The sequence below is a fragment of the Ciconia boyciana genome, chromosome 13, assembly GCF_034638445.1.
Source record: "Ciconia boyciana chromosome 13, ASM3463844v1, whole genome shotgun sequence".
Lineage (NCBI taxonomy): Eukaryota > Metazoa > Chordata > Aves > Ciconiiformes > Ciconiidae > Ciconia > Ciconia boyciana.
The window spans coordinates 5903927-5925014 of NC_132946.1; the positions used below are offsets into that span (position 1 = coordinate 5903927).

The 21088-nt window shown below is 43.4% G+C and overlaps 3 protein-coding genes across 7 annotated transcripts in view; 2 read left to right on the forward strand and 1 right to left on the reverse strand.

Annotated features, from left to right (window-relative positions):
- Positions 1-68: 68 nt before the first annotated feature.
- On the reverse strand, positions 69-4413 carry NUDT1 (nudix hydrolase 1). Of its 3 annotated transcripts, none has more exons than XM_072878323.1 (4): positions 4398-4413; positions 3754-3910; positions 766-911; positions 69-547 (listed from the first exon to the last, which is right to left on the reverse strand). In XM_072878323.1, the coding sequence occupies exons 2-4, from the start codon at positions 3903-3905 to the stop codon at positions 375-377; spliced, it is 471 nt and encodes a 156-aa protein (XP_072734424.1). In that variant the 5' UTR covers positions 3906-3910; positions 4398-4413; the 3' UTR covers positions 69-374. The 3 variants fall into 3 exon arrangements, with proteins under 3 accessions (XP_072734424.1, XP_072734422.1, XP_072734423.1); XM_072878321.1 differs by having other exon boundaries at positions 4332-4399; XM_072878322.1 differs by having other exon boundaries at positions 4364-4398.
- A 16-nt stretch (positions 4414-4429) lies between these two features.
- Positions 4430-6932, forward strand: MRM2 (mitochondrial rRNA methyltransferase 2). The gene is made up of 3 exons (XM_072878320.1): positions 4430-4530; positions 5213-5484; positions 6186-6932. The coding sequence occupies exons 1-3, from the start codon at positions 4493-4495 to the stop codon at positions 6608-6610; spliced, it is 735 nt and encodes a 244-aa protein (XP_072734421.1). The 5' UTR covers positions 4430-4492; the 3' UTR covers positions 6611-6932.
- Positions 6933-8059: 1127 nt separating this feature from the next.
- The window catches only part of MAD1L1 (mitotic arrest deficient 1 like 1), a 378641-nt gene continuing 365612 nt past the window's right edge, over positions 8060-21088 (forward strand). For 2 of the 3 annotated variants that reach the window (XM_072878170.1, XM_072878171.1), the window contains exons 1-9: positions 8060-8156; positions 9759-9912; positions 11180-11320; positions 13116-13295; positions 14718-14842; positions 15531-15612; positions 16908-17038; positions 18280-18394; positions 19347-19408. In XM_072878170.1, coding sequence (XP_072734271.1) covers positions 9763-9912; positions 11180-11320; positions 13116-13295; positions 14718-14842; positions 15531-15612; positions 16908-17038; positions 18280-18394; positions 19347-19408 — 986 coding nt within the window. In that variant the 5' untranslated portion in view covers positions 8060-8156; positions 9759-9762. Of the gene's footprint in view, positions 8157-9758; positions 9913-11179; positions 11321-13115; positions 13296-14540; positions 14560-14717; positions 14843-15530; positions 15613-16907; positions 17039-18279; positions 18395-19346; positions 19409-21088 lie in introns of those variants that run through there. The other variant, XM_072878172.1, reaches the window with a different exon arrangement.

Sequence of the window (21088 nt, forward strand, 5' to 3'; positions counted from 1 at the left end):
TAGCCAGCTGTTTACAACAGAACAACACAAGCTTTTGCTAAAAAATATTTTTAATCTTTTAAAAACATTTCCAGCCATGAGGGAAGAGCCTACAAAATTAGCCACCTGTGAAGAAAACGGTTAACATTAAGCTTTTAATAGTTGTGATCACATAACCACTAAAGTATACCACACCCAGGGACTTCACAGCATGGAACACCTCATTGCTTTTATTTCTGCTCTAAGAAACCCCCTTATTTTCCTTACTTCCCAGTGACCTGGCAAAAATAAGTCTCCTTTGCTGGAGAGTTGAGAAAGGAGACCCTTATAAGTAGTACTCATGGTGTTCTAGCCCAATGTGGGCAGCAGCACGTGGGTCGAATGCTTCCGTTTTCTTAAACTTCCTCCACTTCTTTCAGGGTGTGCTCCAGGATAGTGTCTTGTCCCTGGAACTTAAAATAGCCACGAAACAACTTTTTCTGAAGCAGCAGGGGAAACCAATAGATATCATCTGCCCACATGTGACTGAATGGCACCTCATCCAGCTGAAACCACTGTGGACGCATTTCTGGTGGGAGAAAACAAAAGAACTTTGCATGAAACTTTCTCTTGTTTTTTTTTTTGCTGCCTAGACTTTGAATATCTGTCAACAAGCAGCTTCCCTCTACAGCCCGGCTGCCTCCCTTCTCAAAGGGATTTTGGCATGAATAGTTCTGCATTTCTTAAGAGCAATACTGCCTCAGAAGGGAAAGCACATCCTTCCTTTCCCCTCCACTAGCTACCTACCTTCACTTTCTGTTGGCTCTCCATGAAAATGATCTGCTCGGAAAATGTGAACTTCCATGAGTTCAGAGTTGCCTACAAATTCAAATGTGATCTGACCCATCTTCTGCAAGGTGTCCACAGTCAGTCCACTCTCCTCCAAGAGCTCCCTGCACAAGAAATAGACTTCTTGACATGAAAGCGAGCAGTGGGAGAACAAAAAAAAGCAGTCATTAGCTTTACTTGCACATTCAAAACACATCCAATGAAAGGTGAAAGCTGCACCTGTAAAACAGAGCAGGGCGCAGCCTGCAGAGCAAAGCCGAGTTCTGGCTTCCACCAAACTATTAGCCCACTTACACCACAGTGGAGCCATCTCAGACTGGCTCGTGTGTTATTTCAAGCTCCTAGAGGCTGGTAGGAAAATAGTCTATGTTTGAAGGGGAAGATTCAGGAAAATTGATTGTTTAGTATAATTTACGCTCCTTGCAACATGATGATCTTTTCTGAGATTTGTTAGAAGTGTGCTAACACCACGCTCATATGACTGTAGCTGGATGTGGCTTAAGAACTCTGAGATAACACTTTATTTAGCCAGGCAAAAGGCTTTCCTGACTTCAAGCTAAAGCTTTTAGAATTGTGGGGAAGCAGGTAATAGATACTAGAACATCTGTACTTGCAACAAAATCAGCTACTTCTGAGGCTGACTGAAGCTTATTTAAGTAATACTACACACTACATAACGTGAGTTCCACACAGAATGTTAGGAATACCATCTCCCATTCAAATGCCATATAAAAAACACAAAGTGTAAACTTTCCATTTCTGCTCATTGGAAGTACGTTTAGCATAACGAGAGGCTAGAAGGCAAGACTTTCAAGAGCACTTTTGAGAGACTTGCCAGACAGCTCTTTTCCATGCATGGCTGCTTGAAGCACATTCAATTACTTGCTCTGCTTATGCTACGCACTTAGGGCTTTTTTTATTTTTACCTGCCTCTAACAGAATTGGCACAGCTTGAAGTTCGTCATGGTTTTTCTAATGTACAAAAATAAGGAATACTTTGAAACTGTGTCTGCAGTTAAGGTTAATAATTAATGTAGTTGCATATTTGGCAGTAACTTAACAATTTTAAAATGTAATGGAAATGATCTTTAAGGCTCCAGGTTTCTTTGGTATCAATGTCATGAATCCCATCCTTCAAAATTACATTCCAACTTAATGTCTTAGCTAATTTTAGTTTATCTTCCTGAGAAACTATGTCTAAAATAGAGGCAGTTTTCCAGCAACAAAGCTAAAAGCCTCATTTTATTTAAATTCTTCAGCTTAACATTTAACTATCTGTGCTGTGAGGACACTTCACACCTTATGCCACTGCAAACCCAACTGAGACAGTGCAACAAGGAACCACAGCCTAACACCTCAATTCTGAATACAGAGCAGAGGTGGTGCAAGGTAAGTTTGATTTGGACTGTGTGACATCTGCTAGAGGAGAGCTGCACCCTGAGTTTTCACCCGGGACAGGCAGCACTGCAACAGTGTCGTTCTCCACCGGGAGGGTGGGCTGCCTGCCTAGCTGGCTATGGCTCTGGGGACTGCTTCCTGCCCGGTTGACCTCGGCAGGAATCGGTTGCGTCATTCTGCAATAAACTCCTACCAGCTACGCCGAAAGGGCTGAGGATTGGATTGTTCCACAGTCCACAGCAGCAGGTGCTGGCTGTGCTGTGGCACGTTGCACTGAGATTGCTGAAACTTTTATCACTTGACATCTTGTATGGACTAAAGCTCCGGTTTCTAACTCTGGGCTAGCACAGATAAACACGCACCTAGGAGATTAATGCTAAATTAAATCATTAGATTTACACCACAGTCAGTGGCAATGTAAGCCTAGCAAATGGAGGCCTGATTTAAGTAAGAAGACTGATCTCCCTCCCTCCACTCAGAGATGATAAATTACACGAAAAGCCAGGATTTGTTGGGTACGTTAACCCCATGCATTGCTGGGTGCACATCTGCATAGAGGAGCCTTCTGTCCCCTGGATTAGCTCACCACAGAACCCAGGCAGTTGCACTGGCACAGCTGAGACAGTTCAGGGCAAAAGCTGTTAGGTAGCTGTTGAGCACACCAACACTGAACTTCCTGCAGGTGCGAGGGCAATTTTGGGCACATATCAGAAAGTGAGGAGGTGGCAAAGTGTGGCTTTGTATCAGCAACATTCACGTAAAGAATGAGGTACCTAATTTTTAGAGTTTAGCAATTCATCTGCAATCTGCTATTTCATTTTAATCACTAGACAGAAGAAAGAACTTCAAGAAATCAGTACTAAAAGCTTCAAAAATGGTACTGTATCTCTGTACTGATGGAATTAAATTCCCTAACTCAGCATTAGGACTTAAAAATGTCACCATGCAGTCAAATAATAAATTTCTACAGTGCCTTTCATAAGGGACCTCTGAGAATTTCTAATATTTTGTCACTACATTTTCACGCAGTACTAAAAATGCTACTGGAAGGTAGCACCTGTTCAACAGCTTCCAAATTTAAACAATAAGCAGTACACTGGCGTAAGCTGTAATTCTGCTATATAGCCAAAATTAAACGCTGCACCTTTCTGAACAGTGCAAGAACCTCTGTCCACCACTAGCAGACTAAGTCTCAGTTTAGATCACAGTCCAAGAGATGGGAGGGAGGACACTCAGTAACTTCCAGTTACTTGTAGGCTGGACGACAGTTAAAGATTTGCAGATGACAGGCAACGGGGAGCAATCCCGTTTCTTTGTACATGTGGACGATCCCTCATCGCCTGTGGAGCAGGTGATTTTCTCTGTTCAGAGATGGCTCACAACTGCACCCGTGGGTAACACATTGGTTACGAGGGCGTTATTGATAAGCTGAGCCGAGGTAACTCCACCTTGCAGCCCACCATAAATGGTCTAACACCTCCATGGCCCAACCTGTGCCCCAATACCCGCCTCTCCCCAGGGCACCGGCCGAGCCGGGCCAGGCCTCACCTGCGAGCAGCCTCCTCGATGCTCTCCCCCGGCTGCACCTTCCCCCCGAAGCCGTTCCAGAGCCCGGCTCCAAACCCACGTTTCTTCATGCCCAGGAGGACGCGGGGCGGCTGCACCACCAGGACGAGGGTGAAGAGCCTGGATGTGCACATGGCTCCTGGGCGAGAGACGAGGAGGGCACGCTGCGCCAAGGGCTCCCGGCACCCCTCAGAGGGGAGGCCTGGCTGCTCCCCCGGCCCGGCGGGGGTTTGATAAAACCTGGCCTTGCTGCTCAGGCCCAGGCGGCCTTGATGCCCCCAGACACCCAGCACCGCCGCCCTAAATGCCTGGTCCCCCCCCATCCCGGGCCCAAACCCTTGGTCCCCCAGTGCCTCTCCCAATGCCTACTTCTCTAACACTCCCCACCGACCCCCCTTGCTCTCCTGCTCTCCCAGTACCCCCTCCCCAAGTCCTTGTCTCCCCAGAACCCTCTGCCCCACCCCAAAATCCTTGCCCCCCGCACCCCCTTTCCAAATCCTTAACACCGCCCAGCACCCCCATCCCCAGTGCCGGGCTCCCCCTTCCCGTTCCCCGAGCACCTCTGCCCCAAACGCCCGACTTTCCCGCCCACCGCTGCGTCGCCCCTCAGAAGCGGCCCGGCCCACCCGGCTCTTCCCGCGCCGCCGCCGCTGCCGCCCCGCCCTCGGCACCGCCCCGCGGTAGCGGTGAGGGGAGACGTGGGCGGGCTGAGGCGGCCGCCATGGCCTGGTCGGGGAGCGCTGCCGCTGCCGGGGGCAGGTGCGTGGCAGGGCCGCTGAGGAGAGCTCGGCACCGGGCCGGACCGGCGGGTCCTGCCTGAGTCGGGGGGTGGTGGAGCGTCCCCGGGGAGGTGCCGGATTAGTCCCGGCTCCTTAAGTTTTCGTCAGGAATGGGGAAACGGGCGTTTTGGGTTTGTCGGTGCTGGAAGTGCCCGCGCCGGGGCTGGTTACCCGGAAAGTGGTGGTAGCAGTGCCCGCGGCTGTTAGCGTGCTCCGCTCGGAGAGGTGAAGGAGCCCCCAGGGGCTGGGCATCCCCCCTTCCTCTGAGGGGCTGACATACCCTCGGCCTCCTCACTCATGGAGGCCGCCAGCCCCTCTGAGGCAGCCCTGGGCCTCGCTGGGGCTGCTCTGCCAGCTCCCACACCCACCGGCCTTAAATGCAAGCACCAGAGCAGAAGCGAAGAGGTGTCTAGGAGTGGGGCCCTCTTTCCTGCCTTCGTTCAGGGGGTAACCTGTGAGGCCTCCATCCAAAATACATCCCCTTCCATCGAGATTGGACCAGATAACTAAAGGTGCCAAAGAATCTCAAATTTGGAGGCTTTTTTTGAGCCTGGTGATAAATGGTTGGAGCTGTAGTTGAGGTTAGAATTAATTGCTATAGAGACTGCTGAAATAATAGTGATTATGCACTAATTGATTAACTTGCCTGTCTTCCTGGGCAGCTGTCGGCGTTTGGTGAGCAAATGTCTCCACACCACAGTGGGGCTTCTGAAGAAAACTGGAACTGAGCACTGGTGGTTGGAACGGCATTTGAAGGATCCCTTTGTCAAGGCAACAAAGCGGCAGCATTACCGTTGCCGGAGTGCCTTCAAATTACTGGAGATCGATGACAAGCTTCATATTCTTCATCCAGGACTTTCTGTTCTTGACTGTGGAGCTGCGCCTGGTGCTTGGAGCCAGGTTGCTGTAGAGAGGGTCAATGCCTTAGGTACCGGTGAGTGCACATTTTTGGCAGGCAAGATGGGGATGATACTCATCTTGAAGCATGTGAGAAAACAGCGGTGATGGTGGCAGTGTGGGGAAGGGACATGGGTACTGGCAAACGCCAGAGTCACTGACAGAAGTGTGAAGGTTTGTGCCTGCGTGGCAGTGAAAATCTTCATACGGTCCGGATAAGTCATATTTGTGAAATAAAAACTTACCATGAGGTGCTATGTAGGCGTAAGGAAGTTTTCTGATTAACTGTGTTGTGGGGAGGATCCCTTCATCCAGTTCTGAAATTCATGTAGCCTCCAGCAGGTAACTTGGCTTTTCTGTATTTTTCTTTCCCTTCTTGAAAAATGGTCGTAACCACTATGTACGATTTATGTGTTTTAAGCCATTAATATTTACAAGATAAGGTGTTATCATCTGTACTATTGTCCAGGATTTCTGGACTGTCAGCCTTGAAAGAACAGGAAAAAACCCAGAAAAATACCCTCTGCTTATCCAAAGTAACTGAGTTTTCATGTCATGGATGGATTAGCTTATAGCAAACCATCCATACAGATGCACGCAGCAAACTGTCTAAGGACAAGAAGACCAGACATGGCAGGTGACATGTTTTTGTTTATTGACTAGCATGGAGCTCATGTATATGCAGGTTGTTTGCAACCATTATGAGTGTTCCGTGTCTCATTCATTCTCATAATCTAGATCCTGCTGCCCCCACTGGCTTCGTCCTTGGCGTTGACCTCCTGCGGATTTCTCCTCTGGAAGGAGCGGTCTTCCTGTCGGAGGCTGACATTGCAGACCCAAGCACGCTGAGGACGATTCAGAGTCTGCTTCCTGCAGAGAAGGTGGACGTTATCTTGAGCGACATGGCACCTAATGCGACAGGCATTAAAGAACTGGATCATCAGAAACTGATCAATCTATGTTTAGGCCTTCTGAATCTGTCACAAAGTATTTTAAAGCCAAAAGGAACGATGCTCTGTAAATTCTGGGATGGACATGATTCCTGGCTTCTGCAAAACAGACTGAAGGAGCAATTCCAAGATGTGAGAACTATAAAGCCTCAGGCCAGCCGGAAAGACTCTGCTGAATCTTATTATTTGGCAAGGCTGTACAAAGGGAAATGAAAGCTGAGAACCACAAGTTTTCAAACAGGTGATCAGACATTGACTGGAAATCTGAATTTGGTGTGTGTTTAAAGAAAAATCTCACTGTTAAGACCCTGGGTAAATCTGCCACAATTCTTACGAAGTACATGATGCTTTTCAAATACAAAAATAAACCAGGGTGGTGTACTACTGAGTTTATCCACTAATTATACAAGCAGAGACATCCAATCTAGCTTCTCACCTGTGGAGAGAACAGTTGGGAATGGAGAGGAGTAATCTGAAAGGCAACCTCTGGGGCTGGAGTAATGGAAACAAAAATAAAGCAGTGATTATATGAGTTTTTAATGTGTGCTTGAAAATCATTGCACTACTAATGTCATATATGAGAGTAGCCATAAAGGTGGTTGTCGGAATGAGAGGGAACAGCAAGGGGAGTTTGAGCCAATGTATTGCCTCTTCTTCTTAAAAGCTAGTGCAATTTATTAGCACACGTAAAAATAGATAATGTTTTCGTGCATGTCAGAATCTGCATCGTCACGTACGATCTGTAGCACAGCCGCTGAGGATAGACGACTGACTGGAATATTGAGCCTGATGGCTCTGCTGCATTTTCTAAAGACACAGGTTATATTTAGAAATTGCCACTTCATTGTACTCGTAAATCCAGTAAATGACAGTAGGGCAGGGTCATCGCTACTGAGAAGATAATTTCCCCTACGTTGTCAGTAATGTTTTATATTTGACCAATGAAGTTTCTTAGGTGGAATGACAAGACGTTCCTTGGATCCCAGACGAGGAGAGTTACTGATTGAATCGCTAGAATTCTGTTTGCAAAAATAAATTTAGCCACTGCCTTATCTGGAAGTGACAACTTTTACATTACATAGCACTTTTATCAGGCCAACTGTGGCATGAGTTATAAGAGGGGCTGGTAGCACTGTCTGTTTTCAAGGCTTCCAGATCTTTCTCATTATAAACATCTCATTTGGAATTGCGTACAGATTTATCAAATTGTAACTGCTTTGAAACCTCCCCATCTGCATCTCCATGCTGAACGGTGCGCATGAAAGCATTATCCCAAAAGCCTAAACTGGGGAGCTGGGTGTTGCTTTGTATACGTTCGGGAAGGAAAAAAGAAAAGATGTCAGTCTGCTCTTGGAGAAACTTTATTACTTGTGATTTGCAACAGGAACTGGAGGGAGCAGGGCGCTGGCTAAGCGTGTGCTTTCCCCGCTTCTCCTCCGGCTGCAGCTGCGGTGGGGCAGGACGGCTCTGCCCGAGCAGGGGCGTTGCAGCCGGTCCCTGGGACGGAGCGGGGGACAGCGCTTTTGGGGGGGTGGGTTGCGAAGGGGCGGCGAGGGGAGGCCGAGCTCGAACCGCTTTCGCGCCTAGGCGGGGCGTTACGGTACGGCGCGGAGGCCGCGGCGGCATTGCGCACCTAGTCCCGTCATTACGGCGGCCCGGGCCGCTGTTCTCGCGAGAGCTGGGCGCGAGTTCCCGTGAGATCTCGGCGCCGGGGCGAGGAGGGAGATCCAAGCGGGGTGCGCGCCGCCGCCCGCGGCGGGTGAGTGAGGGAGGGAGGGAAGAGAGCGGGTGAGGCGGCCGCTGGCTCCGCTCGGCCCGGCCCGGCCCGGCCCGGCGCTCCCACCCCGCTCCCGCCGCTTGGCCGTCGCGCCTGGCCGAGCCCGGCGGCGTGGGAGCGGGGAAGGGAGGCTGTGCCGTGTCCCCGTTCCTCCCACCCCCGGGCGGCCGCTCGCCCCCCCCGCCCCCCGAGGCGGGGCAGGCCTGTGGGCGCTGCCGAGGCCCCGCTGCCCCTCTGCGCCCTCGGGGCGTCCCTGAGGGCGAACCCCCCGCGGTGCCCGGGGCGGCCCGGCTGTGGAGGAGCAGCCCTGCGCCCGCCGCCGCCTCCCTCGGGGGTTTGCCGCGGGGCGGTGGGCTGCGAGGGCAGGGGGTCCCTTGCTCCCCCGAGGCTGCCGTGGCCAAAGGGTGTTCTGCAGCGGGGAGGCGGGGTGTTCGCGTCTTCTTAATTTTTAGCGCTGTTCTTGATTTCCAGACAGGCTTGCTGGAGCCCAGTTACCTGTTGGCAGTGGTCTCTCTTGAATTTATTTGCGTGTGGTACTGAAGTACTTCTTTTGAATAAACGTTTTCATTTGGGTTTTGGCTGTGTGTTGCCAGTGTGCTTCTATTATGTCTCCGCTTTGCGATGATATAAATCCAAATAATAACTGCTTATTCTATTATTGAAGAATAACCCTGAGAGTGCACAAGCCTGAAAGTTAGCCCCAAGTCTGTGTCTGGTACAAGCCCACGTGAATGTTGTGGGTTGCCTTTCCTGGTTCTGAACCTTCTTCTATGTTTCTGGGGCTTTGTGGGGCATGCAGTCATGAGAGGGACTTGCTTAAGGCTTCCTGAAGTCTCCTGGGAAACCTTGCAGGCTTTTCTGAGCTCCCGGCTTGATTTGTCTTTGGCCTTTTAGTTAGTACCCTTGCAAATTTGAAGGAAGAATTGCAAAAACTTTTATGTGAATGAGGAGACACAGTTTTACTTTACAGAAGCAATCTGTGAACTCAGGAAGTCTCGTTGCTGGAAGTTAGGTTCTAAAGTGCTTTTTGGAAACCAGAACCAAGTTGTGCAGAAAGTAGGGTTTGCTGCTAGCATGGAATTAGTTCTCCCTCCCTGCCTCAAATGTTTGGAGGAAGAGTAATGAGTGCTGTTTGTTAGTGTTCTGTGCTGTAGATCTTAATGTCCTACAACGTTAACTTGTATCCTAGAACGTATATTGATTTTATAGGAAAGGAGAGTTCAGTTTTGTATAACTTATGACAGCTCTTATTTGTACGTTTATAGGCTGAGATTCAAGGGAGAATGTATTTAAACAAAACCAAACCATTTCAGGTAGAAAGCTCAGGGAAGAACAGGCTTTATTGCATCAGTTTCTCATTTCAGAGACCTACAACTTCAGCCTTGGTTGGATAGTATTTTCTAGTTCAAGTTGATCCCAGCAGTAATCTGTGGATCCCAGCAGTGACTAGCAGATTAGGTTTTGTACCCTGTAAATTGCATTCAGCATTTCCTCAGGGCAGTGATTTATCTGTTTTGAGCAAAGCAGCCAGTATACCGTAGGTTGCTCTGAATGTTTTGCTGATGACTTTCTGTATCTTTCCAGAGCCATGGAGGACTTGGAAGATAATACCACTGTCTTCTCCACCCTGAGATCCCTCAACAACTTTATTTCACAGCGTTTGGAGGGGGTGTCTGGGCTGGCTACACCAGGATCATCTCAAAGCTCCTTACAGATTCAGTACCAGCAGAGGGTGCAGGTGAGGTGTCCTCAGCTTGGTGATGCCTGCAGTAGCACTTCAATGTGGTTGTAGACTGCTTTTGATTCCAGGAATCGGGGTTGATTTCATTAAGATCTGACTATTCTTTCAAAAATTTATATTCATGCAAGCTCAGTAATGGAAGCTTGCTTTTGGTGGACGTTCTAGAATCTTTACATTTTTTTAAAGTGTCAGACTTATTTATTTCTGTTCTGTAAAAATTCAAGAAAGGTCCTTTGAATTTCTTCCCTGCTTGTTATATCTGTATACCAGCTCAGGAAATTAAATTGTAAGTTGTTTTCATATTGCTGAACAAAGGAGCTTTATATCTGTTAATATTTTTCTAGTAAGTCATTTGTTACCTTTTTTTAATGAACTTCCTTAAAGTTTCTTTGCCTGGACACATACAGGACAGTTGCATTGTGCTTTCTTGTCTGCTTCTGTTCGTATCCACGTGGGTTTTTTTGATTTTTCCCTGTAGGCTGCCTTATGCTTATAAAGCATGGAGTAAGTTGACAACTTGGATCATCAGGACTATTTATTAGGCTGGAATAAACTTTCTGTATTCTGTATCTTAATATAATTTCTATTTCAGTTTCTAAGTATAAAATAAGCTTCCTTTTTAATGTAAATCCGCTTTGCGTTTGGAATGTTGACAAAAATGTATGCATTTTCTGTCTGTGGTACATCTCTGGTTACAGAGATGGTTAGAGGAGGCTCGCTCTGGTTAGAGTCTTCATTAGCTGTGTGTTGAATGTACATTGCTTAGATGTGAGGTATTAATATTGTCTGTGCTCTAAGGTAATTTGAATGAAAAAATGAAGCGTAATGTTGTAGCAGCTAGTAGAAAAACATGTTATTTTGCTCAGCGGTTAAATTTCATGAGGAGCATGATCTCTGCTTATTGGTTAGCTGCTGTTACTTTTATGAGGCTTGGGGAGTTTGTAATTAACCTTTTTTTAGATAGAGAAGTACACTTTGTCGGAGTACCTCTAGAAATTGAATGAGAAATTCTGAATGAAGAACTTGAAATTCACTTCTTCCCAACCAATGTTGGTTTGATGTGGGTTTCTGAGTGTGGTGTTGAACTCTTGGTTTCCTCATCTGCAGCTGGTGTGAGAAGACAAGTACCACAGAGTGATAGTTTCCTTGTAATTTGTAAAATGGCATGCAAGTGTCATCTGAATAGCATGGGGTGGGAGATAATGATATTATTGCAGTGCTGTTAATGGTGTGTAATGTCCCTTTTCACACATGAACTGTCCAGTTGGAAGAACAAGCTGGGCAGATCCACTCCAAATCCCAGCTCCTGCAGGTGGAACGAGAGAAGATGCAGATGGAGCTTAGCCACAAACGAGCTCGCATTGAGCTAGAGAAGGCAGCTAATACCAATGCCAGAAACTATGAGGTGAGTATGACAGTTGCAGATGGCTTGATATCATAGGCCTAAATCAGAACGTATGTAGTGCATCTACGTTGGTGTTTTAGTTTGGATCAGGGATATGCTCTTGACTTCTCCCGTGCCGTGCTTTGGTTTGCAGTGGTATGTCTCAGAATGTGTATAGTCGACTTTTTTGGATGCAACTAAACTGAAAGATGCAGTCCAGGAGCAAGCCTAGTGTTCTCCAACTGCTAATGGACACTGTCTTCAGAGCAAGACTTCAGCGAATCTGTAGTAAATGCTCCTGGAATGCATGTACTGCGTTTGCATTTACTGCAAATGTGGTGGTGGTGTGGGTGTGAAGTTCCCAGCACCAACTGTTTTGTTCTACAGATCCCCTCGCAGTGCATTGCACTAACTTGCTAATGTACACAAGAGTGTCAACGTCAAAGCCTTGTTTGGTTGACAAACTGATGATCTCATCACTAGATGCTGTTAGTTTAGCACTGAAGTTATGAGTAGCAATAACAAAAGGAATTTGATATTTGTTTCTCCCAGAAGTATTTAAGCATTTTTCTCCCAGATGAATTTAAACTTCTGCTGGCACAATTGCAAGCATTTAGTTTGTGTGACTGTAGTTAATTGGAATGACAGCAGTGCCAACCATGCACTGTCACACAAGAGAGCTTGCACTGATAAAACACTGAGCCTCACTCGGGGACTAATAGCTTTTATTGATTTCTGGTTTTATGCCTGTGTATGTTTGCTTAAGTACGTTACTGAAATAAGTAGTAGATCTGTGGGTTTTGGAGGATAATAAAGGTCTTGTGTGTGGCTGATTATTTAAAAAGAAATCTTTAAAAAATAATAAGCACATGTTGTTGTATTTTACAAGGGTGCTGGGTGGCAGATTTAGTGTGTAGTTGTGAAATAGTGAGTCAGTGACTAAATTCCTCATTCATCTGAAGTCAGGTGATGTGGGATTAAGCCACGAAGAGTTCAAATGGGAATGTAGCTGAGTCAGTGACAGAAACCCTTAAAATACTGGTACAAAAAAAAGGGAGCAGCACTAATCCAGCAGTGTGGTAATTACCCTGTTCAGATTCTGTGTTTTTTTGAGTCATGTGGATAAAGGCTTTAAGAACCTCACATTACTTTGCATAATCCTTGCTTACTATGTAAATCTGTGTCTCGATTTGCTTTGATTAGCAAAGCAATTTACTACATGTTTTTTCAATAAGTGTTAATCAATTTGTGGTAGGAATAAACTGAAATGGTGTATGAAAGGTTGTCAGAGTGCAAAAATATTTATCGTATTCATTGATAATACTGTGCATTTAAACCCCGTTTCTTTTCTATTAAATAGCCTCATACAATTTACAGAAGTTGCAGAGGGAAGTTTGTCTTATTAGCCCGACTGTTGAGATCTGAGTTTCTGAAAGTCAATTTGCTATGCATGGGTCAGCTTTAAATTGGAGCATCAAACGTTTTCATCTTTGATCCACTGGAGAGTGTGCAGTGGAGTCTGTGAAGCCATGTCTGTATTCTCATATTCATGTCTCAGTCTAAGCGATTTGGGAGGCTCTGTCTCTTAATTTTCTAGCTCCATTGCCCTGGGTAGTTCCTTGACATTGAGTTGCTGCTGGTAAGATTTTTTTGCCCATGCTAGTGCAAAGGTTGAAGCTGTGGTCTGAGTAACGTTGCTTCATGATGATGCCTTGGTGACCATAGTAATGAGGAATGAAGACAGGAGAAACAAAAACGGCTTTGCCTTTGTGCTACTTTCTTCTTATGTCTCTTTGCATTTTTTTTTCTTTGCAAGCGAGAGGCTGACCGTAACCAGGAGCTGCTCACACGCATAAAGCAATATCAGGAAAGGGAAACAGAAGCTGAAAATAAACTGAAAGAACAAATGGAGATGAACAAATCCTATAAGAAGAGCATGGAGACAATGAGTAAGAAGCTGCAAGAGAAGGAGAGCAAATTAGCTGAAGCTAATGAAGTAAGAACAGAGTAATTTTTTAATCTGTTCATAGCTTCAGGTGACTTTGCAGTTCTTGTGAATTGAAAATGCCCTTTCTGATTTAAAAAAAATATATAAAATCGCTGTGTTCATCATCTGGAAACGAGTAAACCCTGGTGATATGCGTCTTTGCTGTCAAAGTTTAGAATCTAACCAAGTCCAGACACAATTGAGCAGGGTGGAAGATGTTGCTGTGTTAATTAACAATGAGGAAAAATTTCTTAGATGGGTTGATACGGAGAAGGAGAAAAAAGTGCAAGGCAGCATACAGCATCTAGATTTAGAAGTCAGGTTACATGACACTGAGTAAAGAAAGGGGAAATGATGGAGGAGATAAGATGGGAAGTAGGGGGAACTGTAGAGTGGATGAGACCAAAGTTATGTACAAAGTATGTCTCTCCAAAGTGTCTTAAATGCCTGTGTGTTCCACTGCAGAATCTATGCTTGGATAATGATTTCAATTCTTTTGGATGAACAGATCATCTTCTCAACCCTCAACCTTTTCAGATGTCATTATAGTTAAGTTCAGCTAGTTCATTTGTCATTTTTCTGTTTAATTTGGTTTCTCGCACCAGCTGTGGATCAACAACCACTAAGTCCTTAAGCCTTCGTCCTGCCTAGGTGTGACTGGAAATGTATCTATTCACATAGAGCAGATAAACAGATTTAACGTGCCAGTTATCAGTGATTAAAAACAGGGAGTTGGTGATGGCACGTGAGAGAAACAAAACCCACGTATGAAATGTATGCAGCAGTTCTATTTCTGTGTTCTTTTTATTTCCATATCCATCAGTATCAAGACGAGAACCCTACATATCTCTCTGTCTAGAAAACACCCTACACATGTAATGTTTTGAGTTTTTTCTCTTTTTCTCTGTTAAAGGGAGCTGAGTAATGGCTATTTCAAACAAAGCTGTGAGTTTTTCTTTAGAGTTAAGATATTTAGAACAAAATTTTAAAAACCACTGGCATCTACTTTTGAGGAAAGCATAATACTTCTGGTATTTGGTTGAGACAAACCCAGACATTTTCAATTTTGAAACCCAGACAAAATATATTTGGAATGGTTGTGGGATAATTTTTTTACTTTAATATATATACTTGTGTTTTATCATCATCTAGCTTTGAAGCTTGATATTTTTCATGCCAGTTTGAGGTCACCCACTTAGTAGGCAATGGAAACGATAATTTGGGTGACAGATGAAAGCAGCTAAATGATTTTTCTCTTGCCTTTGTTTTTGAGGTGAGTTTGCAGGTCTGAAGGTTTGCAAGAGTGTGGGATTGTTTCTAGATTCAGTGTTTATACTTTTTAGTTGGGTATGATTTCTGTCTATCACCATCCATAATGTCCAGCTTGGAGAGTCAGTCTTGTGTGTTTATTCTTTCTTTCCATTAATTCAGACAATCACTATATTAAAAGGGAAAATATCAGATCTACAGTGGAATATAATGAATCAAGAGATGCAGATGACAAGCCAAGACTCTCAGAAGCAGGAACTGATGGAACAGCTGGATGTTCAACATAAGTAAGCGGGGGATGAATGACTGTGGGGAGAAAAAGGCAAACAAAACTTCACTCTTCTGCAGCTGTCATCGCTCAGAAAACTTTCAACAGTGTTTGATTTCCACTCTTCAAAGGGGTTCTTTGATCTGGATGTGCAGGTTATAACCGTTGTTTGAAATTAGCTCTGAGGTGCAATTTAATTGTACCTTGAGGAAAAAAAATACTTGAGCTTAAAATCTCAGCGATGTCTCATGTTCATGGTGGAGAGTTAACAGAAGGCATGTGGGTGGGAAAGGCTAATCTGAACTTTATAGACTGAACAGACAAAAATATCAAGCCTTAAATCATAGTTGAGGGGTAATTGAAAGATGAGTTTGAAAGTGTGTTTTTCCTTGCTTACTAAGTTCAACTCTTCAGTTTCAAAGGTGCATTTTATTTACTGTGACTGTATATTTGTTGGTTTCAGAGTTAAGGTGGCTTGATTTTTGGATATTTCTCAAGATGCATCTTTTTATTAAAATGGTATTTTTGTCTCTAAATTAGAGGGAGATGGTATGAGTGTGAAACTGTGTGAGAGACAATCTTCTATAGAGTACCATATACCTTGTTAGTGGTGTTTGAAAATGGTTGTCAGAGATACTTCTGCATGTAGGTTGTTTCTGGTACATGATTCCTGGGTGCTAAATGCCTCTTGTGTATACATCTAATAGAAAATGGCAAGAGGCTACTCAGCAAATCCAGATGTTGCAAGCAAGCCAATCCCTACTGGCAGAATATGAACAGAAGATTAAGGTAAGAAACTTTGTGGCCCATATAAAGCTTTAGTTTTTAATTTCTTCCATGGAAGAACAGAACAATGTTTTTTGAAAAAATGATTATTGCAAAAATGAAAGGTTAGTTTGCCATATAAAAATCTGATCTGGTGGCCAGCAGGAGCTGCCTTTGGCTAAATTCAATTGGATGGATCAGGCTACCTATAATTAGCTGTAACATGACACTCGTCACCTTTGTTCTATCGATTGGATACACCCATGCTTTCTCTATGGAAAGGTGGTTTATATCCTTATGCAGTGCTCTGGCGAAACGTTCTGTTTCATCTTGGGTCAGAGCACAAGATTGCTCTGCAAAAGATTGCTTCTAGAGCAACTTTTTTTCAAATGGTGGAGGATGAACCTAGCAGCTACAGTTACTTTTCTGCTTCCCAGAAGAGTAACTCAAGTCAGAGTAACTCAAGTCAGAGTAACTCAAGTCAGAGTAACTCAAGTCAGAGTAACTCAAGTCAGAGTAACTCAACTTCCTCTGGAGTTGTGTTTAGCTTTTTTAGAAAGTGCAACTACTTGCAAAGCTTTCAAAACCACGCTGACTTAAATGTGAGTATAGAGATGCTTTGTGTCTTTCAAATTAACATACAGGTTGGTGAGAGTGTATCTTTTTCACTTGTCTTATCTTCCTGGGAGAAGTAGATATGGAGAGTTACTTTGGTTTGAGCAGGTGCTGATAGTGGCATTGCCTGTGGTTGCTGTAAAGTAAAGCTACACTGAAAGCCAGCCTCATTGCCAGTTCTGCGATTGCGAGAAGAGCCTTCCTTCATTGAAAGGAAAGGTCAGGAAACAGGATATCAGACTGCAATACAGCTCTAAATAAACTTTCTTTTTTTTTTTCTTTTTAAGGAAAAAAAAAAGCAAATTTTTTGTAATGCTAAAATGCACGATTGTGTTTCTTTTCATTCCTAATTCTTGCAGGCCATCCAAGTACCCCTCTCTATACTTCATTGACGGAGGGATAGAGGACAAGAAAATCACAGATTTGGTTTAGTAAATAGAAGAAGGTCCTTTTAATGATTAGCAGAGATCTCTTTTTCTTACGAACTTAGGGTAAACAGGTGTGGAGAAGAGGCCAGCCCAGGTGCTACAAGTGGAACAAGAGTCATCCCTACTTTGAGCAATGGAGTGGACCAGATGACCTACTGAGTTCCCTTCCAACTTCATTCGAGTCATTGATTCAAGTTTAAAAAGTACAATGGAGAAGTAGCTCTTACGAGTTCCAAGTTAGTCATTGCTGTCCTCTTGTTATCCCATGTTTTCCAGGATCTGGAACAGAAGTTCTCCCAGCAGGAACATGATGCTTTAGTTGTCCAGAACATGAAGGCAGAACTGGCCCGTTTCCCAAAAATGGAGCGGGAATTGCGACAACTCAGGGAGGAAAATGCCTACTTCAGGTGAAAGAAGGGTTCAGTTGTTGAAAGGGTTATCCTGTGTTCTTCTGTACCTGCTACAATTGCACTATATGCACTTTCAAATCCCTCTATTGGGCTTCCATAAGGGAAACTTTAGAAGGAAGTTTAAATATTTTGTATAAATACAGCGTATGAATTGAGCAATGTTGTGATGGTTACTAGATGAGAGTATTTGACAAGATCTGGGTAATCTTCCTGAACACAGCGAGAGCATATTGATCATTCTGGATGGTGATACCTATTTGTTAGAACAAACTTCAATGTTTAAAGATAGTGATGAACTCTATACAGGTTTGGGAAAGAACATTTCAGCTGAACATTTCTGTAATAACTGTTTTTGCTTAGTTATTGTTACCACTATTTTAAAGGCCTGTTTTTCTAGCATAATGTTTGGAAAGTCTTTTGTTTAAATTTCTAAAGCACTCTGATATAGCCCTCGGTAGAGTAGACTTTCTGGGTTTCTGAAGTGACAATTAATTTGAAAAATTAAATTCCTATGTACTATGAAATAACTTGCCCTAAAGAGATATGTGTGTACATATTTTTTAGAGTAAACTTAATTTCGATCTTTTGGTGCATCTTTAAAAAAAGCCTAAATTACATGAGTGATCTTGCCAGCTTTTTCTTATTCTAAAATTAAATAATTTCCCTTGGCTTTGTTCTTGTTAGTGTTTCATTATAATTTTAAGTTGTTTATCTTGGAATCTTTTCTCATGGTTGTTTTTTGTGCACAGAAACATGATATCAACAGTTTAGAGGTCTTTTTTTTTTTTTGAAACAGTTTTATCTCATCCTTGCACACCTCTATTAAAGTAAAAACAAACAGTTTAAATGCTTCCTCAGTCATCACAGAGTACTCAAAAAGCCTGAGTGTCTGCTGCTCGCTGTGTTCCAACCCTGCATTCAGCCTGACAGAAGATCAGAGTTAGGAGTCTCTTGCTAACCTTCATGCTGTTTTGCCAATCAGTAAAGCAGATACAAAACTTCAGCTTATTTGGACATAATTAGGATGGCACTTAGAGTAGAAAAAAATCAGTTCAATAAAGGTGCGGGTTTTTTGTAGCAGTGGCTTTGCAGTGAAGGTTATAGAAGTGAGTCAGTTGAATGTCATAATGTCTGTTCAATGTCACTTGATTCCCTTATAATTCTGTGTGTATCTGGAAGTCTGAGAGAGTGAATTGAGTTGCATGGCTCTTTAATCATCGTTTCTCTTTTCACCATAGGGAAATGAAAGAAAACAATGGATTGCTTAAAGAGGAGGTAGAAGGTCTCCAAAGAAAACTGGAACGCTATGAGAAAGTCCAAGCACAGCTGGTGACTGTTGAATTGGAAAATGAGGTGAGGAGTTAGAAATATTCGGTGGATGAGCAGAATAGGGGTTTCCTTTGTTGCCTGTCCTGTCTTTCAGGCTCTTCCTGTATTGTGTTAGTTGAGATACGATGCCTGTTTTAATTTATGTGTTTGAACCAGGCATTCCCAAACTTAAATGTCAGCATGAGGTGAGCTATGGCAACGAAGGTACAAAAGGCAAAAGGATATATACTATTCAGCTGGATATTTTCTCTAAAGAACTATCTCATAATAGTGTCTTTTTTTGGCCTTGCTGTTTCTCTTTTACCTTTCTTCTGCTGGAAATGGTTTTTTTGGCATTAAGCTCTGCCCAGACACAGTGTGGCCAAACAGGCGTGTGTTAAGAACCTTGATACACACTTGGATTACTGCCGATGCTAGCAGAGGGTCAGAATGTGGTCTCAGATGAATAAAATTGTCTTGCTTCCATCCCACCCTGTATCAAGCATACAGTGAACTGTCAAGAGATTAACCTAAATGTGTGAACTTGATCTGCAGAACTATACTGGTGTCTGATCAGGTTTAGATAATACTGTCTGGTATTGACTGAAAATAAAAAGCCATAAGAGGAACTGGAAGAGGAGAAATGAGCACTTCAGCTGCTACAGAACTGGTGTTGAGGATACAACTTTTATTCTCTGCTGCCAAGAGTCTAGTCTACCAAGGTCTAGTACAGTGGTGGTCGTTCACAGGGTTAGATAATCTATAGCGCTCAAGTGTAACATGGGTTTCATGTGTCAGAGCTGTGGTGACAGTGAAAATGGTTGTGAGGGCTGGAGAATGACAACCCAAAAGTGCTAGATAAGAAGACAATGAAATCCACAGGAGGAAAAGGAAAGACACTGAGTTTGCATGGAGAATTTTGAGAAAACTGTGTTGGAAAATGAGCTGTTAGAACACTTGTCTGTGTCTCTAACTCTTCTTTTGATCTCTACTCTAGAAACTTCTGGGAAAATTAAAAAGCTGGGAGAAACTGGACCAGAGCACTGGCTTGAATATCAGGTATGTGCTCACAGCTCTGGAGGGAGTTAAAACTTTTAAACAACTTTCCTTTCCGCCTAATCATGTGATCTCTGAAGTGTATTGGTCATGCTTTCTTGCTATCTCTTCTTCATGTGGAAGCTCTTCCAGTGGTTTTTATTATACATGAGAAGAACCGTAAGATACAACATGTTATAAAGTATCTTTGGGAACTAACAAATGTTTTTCACCAAGTCAGCTTGACCAATGTCTCTGAGGCCAAGGTTCAGTTTTGAGTTCTTGGAACTTCTTGAATATAGCTACATTCATGTTTAGTGAGAGATTCTGCTAGCTTAATAAGTGAACTTTTAAGAATTTTAGGATATGTCCAGAGAAGAGAATGTATGTTACTTGTGACAAATCATTGTAAATATGATTTATTTGAAATCTGGATATCAGAATAAACTGCCAGATCATGTTGTGACTTTTCTTCCCTAAAGCAGCTGAAGAACAGTTGTAATTTAGTTATTTTGTCTAACGAGAAATGGAATAAACTTTCTTAGAAAAAGGGGGAAAACCCCGCCCCCTCAATGGTGTTTTGTAACACCAGCTAGTCTCTTTGTGTACTGTTACTTAACTCTTTCTGACACCTGGAGCATTCAACCAGATTTTTTAAGGTCTCTGGTCTGTTTGTGGTATAAAGAGGGGCTGGAAATGGTGCATCTTCTGATCATTTTCTTCTACTGCAGAAGGTTTTCTGTGTAGCTACAATGCTTTTGTGTGTCATATGTTTCAGCACTGCTTTATTTTCTCTAAATATTTACATTGTTGTTACCCTAGAAGGAGAGAGACTTCTGTGTAAATAACTCTCTTGATATGAGCATTATAGTACAGATCACCTTTCATATTGGATCAAGGCCTGAGATGCAACATGAACCACAGAACCTCATTTTACCAGTTGTTTCTTTATTCCATTCATTACACGTGCCCAATGACAGAGCTATGTCTGCACACTGCTGGGATTGTTTGGAAGTAGGAGTGTCTGGATATGCACATATGGTTTGGGCACATTACTGCTTCATGTAAAAGATATGTGTGTTCAACTTGGGAAAGCCTCCTTAATTTTCTCAGTGTTTTCTGTTTAATAAGGATAATGAACCTTTTTCTAGAGGCATGCTAGTAGGTAGCATGCTTGAGATTCTCTCCTGCATCTGCTGAGGACGCATACACTTAGATGAAGTTAGAATTGTGCTAAATCTCCTATGGCAAGAAATGGACAGAAATAGTATGAATCCTTTTCACAAAACCTGTTCTATCAGACAGTGGAGTAAAAGCTTTTTACTTACCTCAAGCTGTTAAAGGTTTAATGAGGTAATTTCACAGTGGGAGATAAATGGAACCAAGTGATTCTGCCTGTTGAAGTCTAATAACTCCTTCATTTAAAATCAGAATATTTGCTGTAAAGTGTTAGGTTTTTGATTGGGCCATATTGTTTAGTGCTATTAATGGTGTCTTCTCATACAGAAAAGGGAATTGCTCTTAAGAAAAATCATCTTTTGCATGCAATTGTAGCAAGTGGAACTGGATGAGTTCCCCCTCCCTCTTTTTTTTTTTTCCTCTTCTTTTTTTTTTTTGTGTTGCTCAGACTTCTTACAGCATGAATTACATTAATCTTTGGTCAGGGTTATGAAGATGATGAGAGATCATTGTCCTAGTTAGGTT

Bases quoted from the DNA above. Each gene is read 5' to 3' on its own strand.
- MRM2 (XM_072878320.1), top strand. From the start codon at position 4,493: ATGGCCTGGTCGGGGAGCGCTGCCGCTGCCGGGGGCAG. The intron at 4,531-5,212 runs GTGCGTGGCAGG...CTTCCTGGGCAG, and splicing joins GCTGCCGCTGCCGGGGGCAG to CTGTCGGCGTTTGGTGAGCA. The intron at 5,485-6,185 runs GTGAGTGCACAT...CTCATAATCTAG, and splicing joins GGTCAATGCCTTAGGTACCG to ATCCTGCTGCCCCCACTGGC.
- NUDT1 (XM_072878323.1), bottom strand. From the start codon at position 3,905: ATGTGCACATCCAGGCTCTTCACCCTCGTCCTGGTGGTGCAGCCGCCC. The intron at 912-3,753 runs GTGAGGCCTGGC...TTTCTTGTGCAG, and splicing joins ATCGAGGAGGCTGCTCGCAG to GGAGCTCTTGGAGGAGAGTG. The intron at 548-765 runs GTAGGTAGCTAG...TTCTCCCACCAG, and splicing joins AGAGCCAACAGAAAGTGAAG to AAATGCGTCCACAGTGGTTT.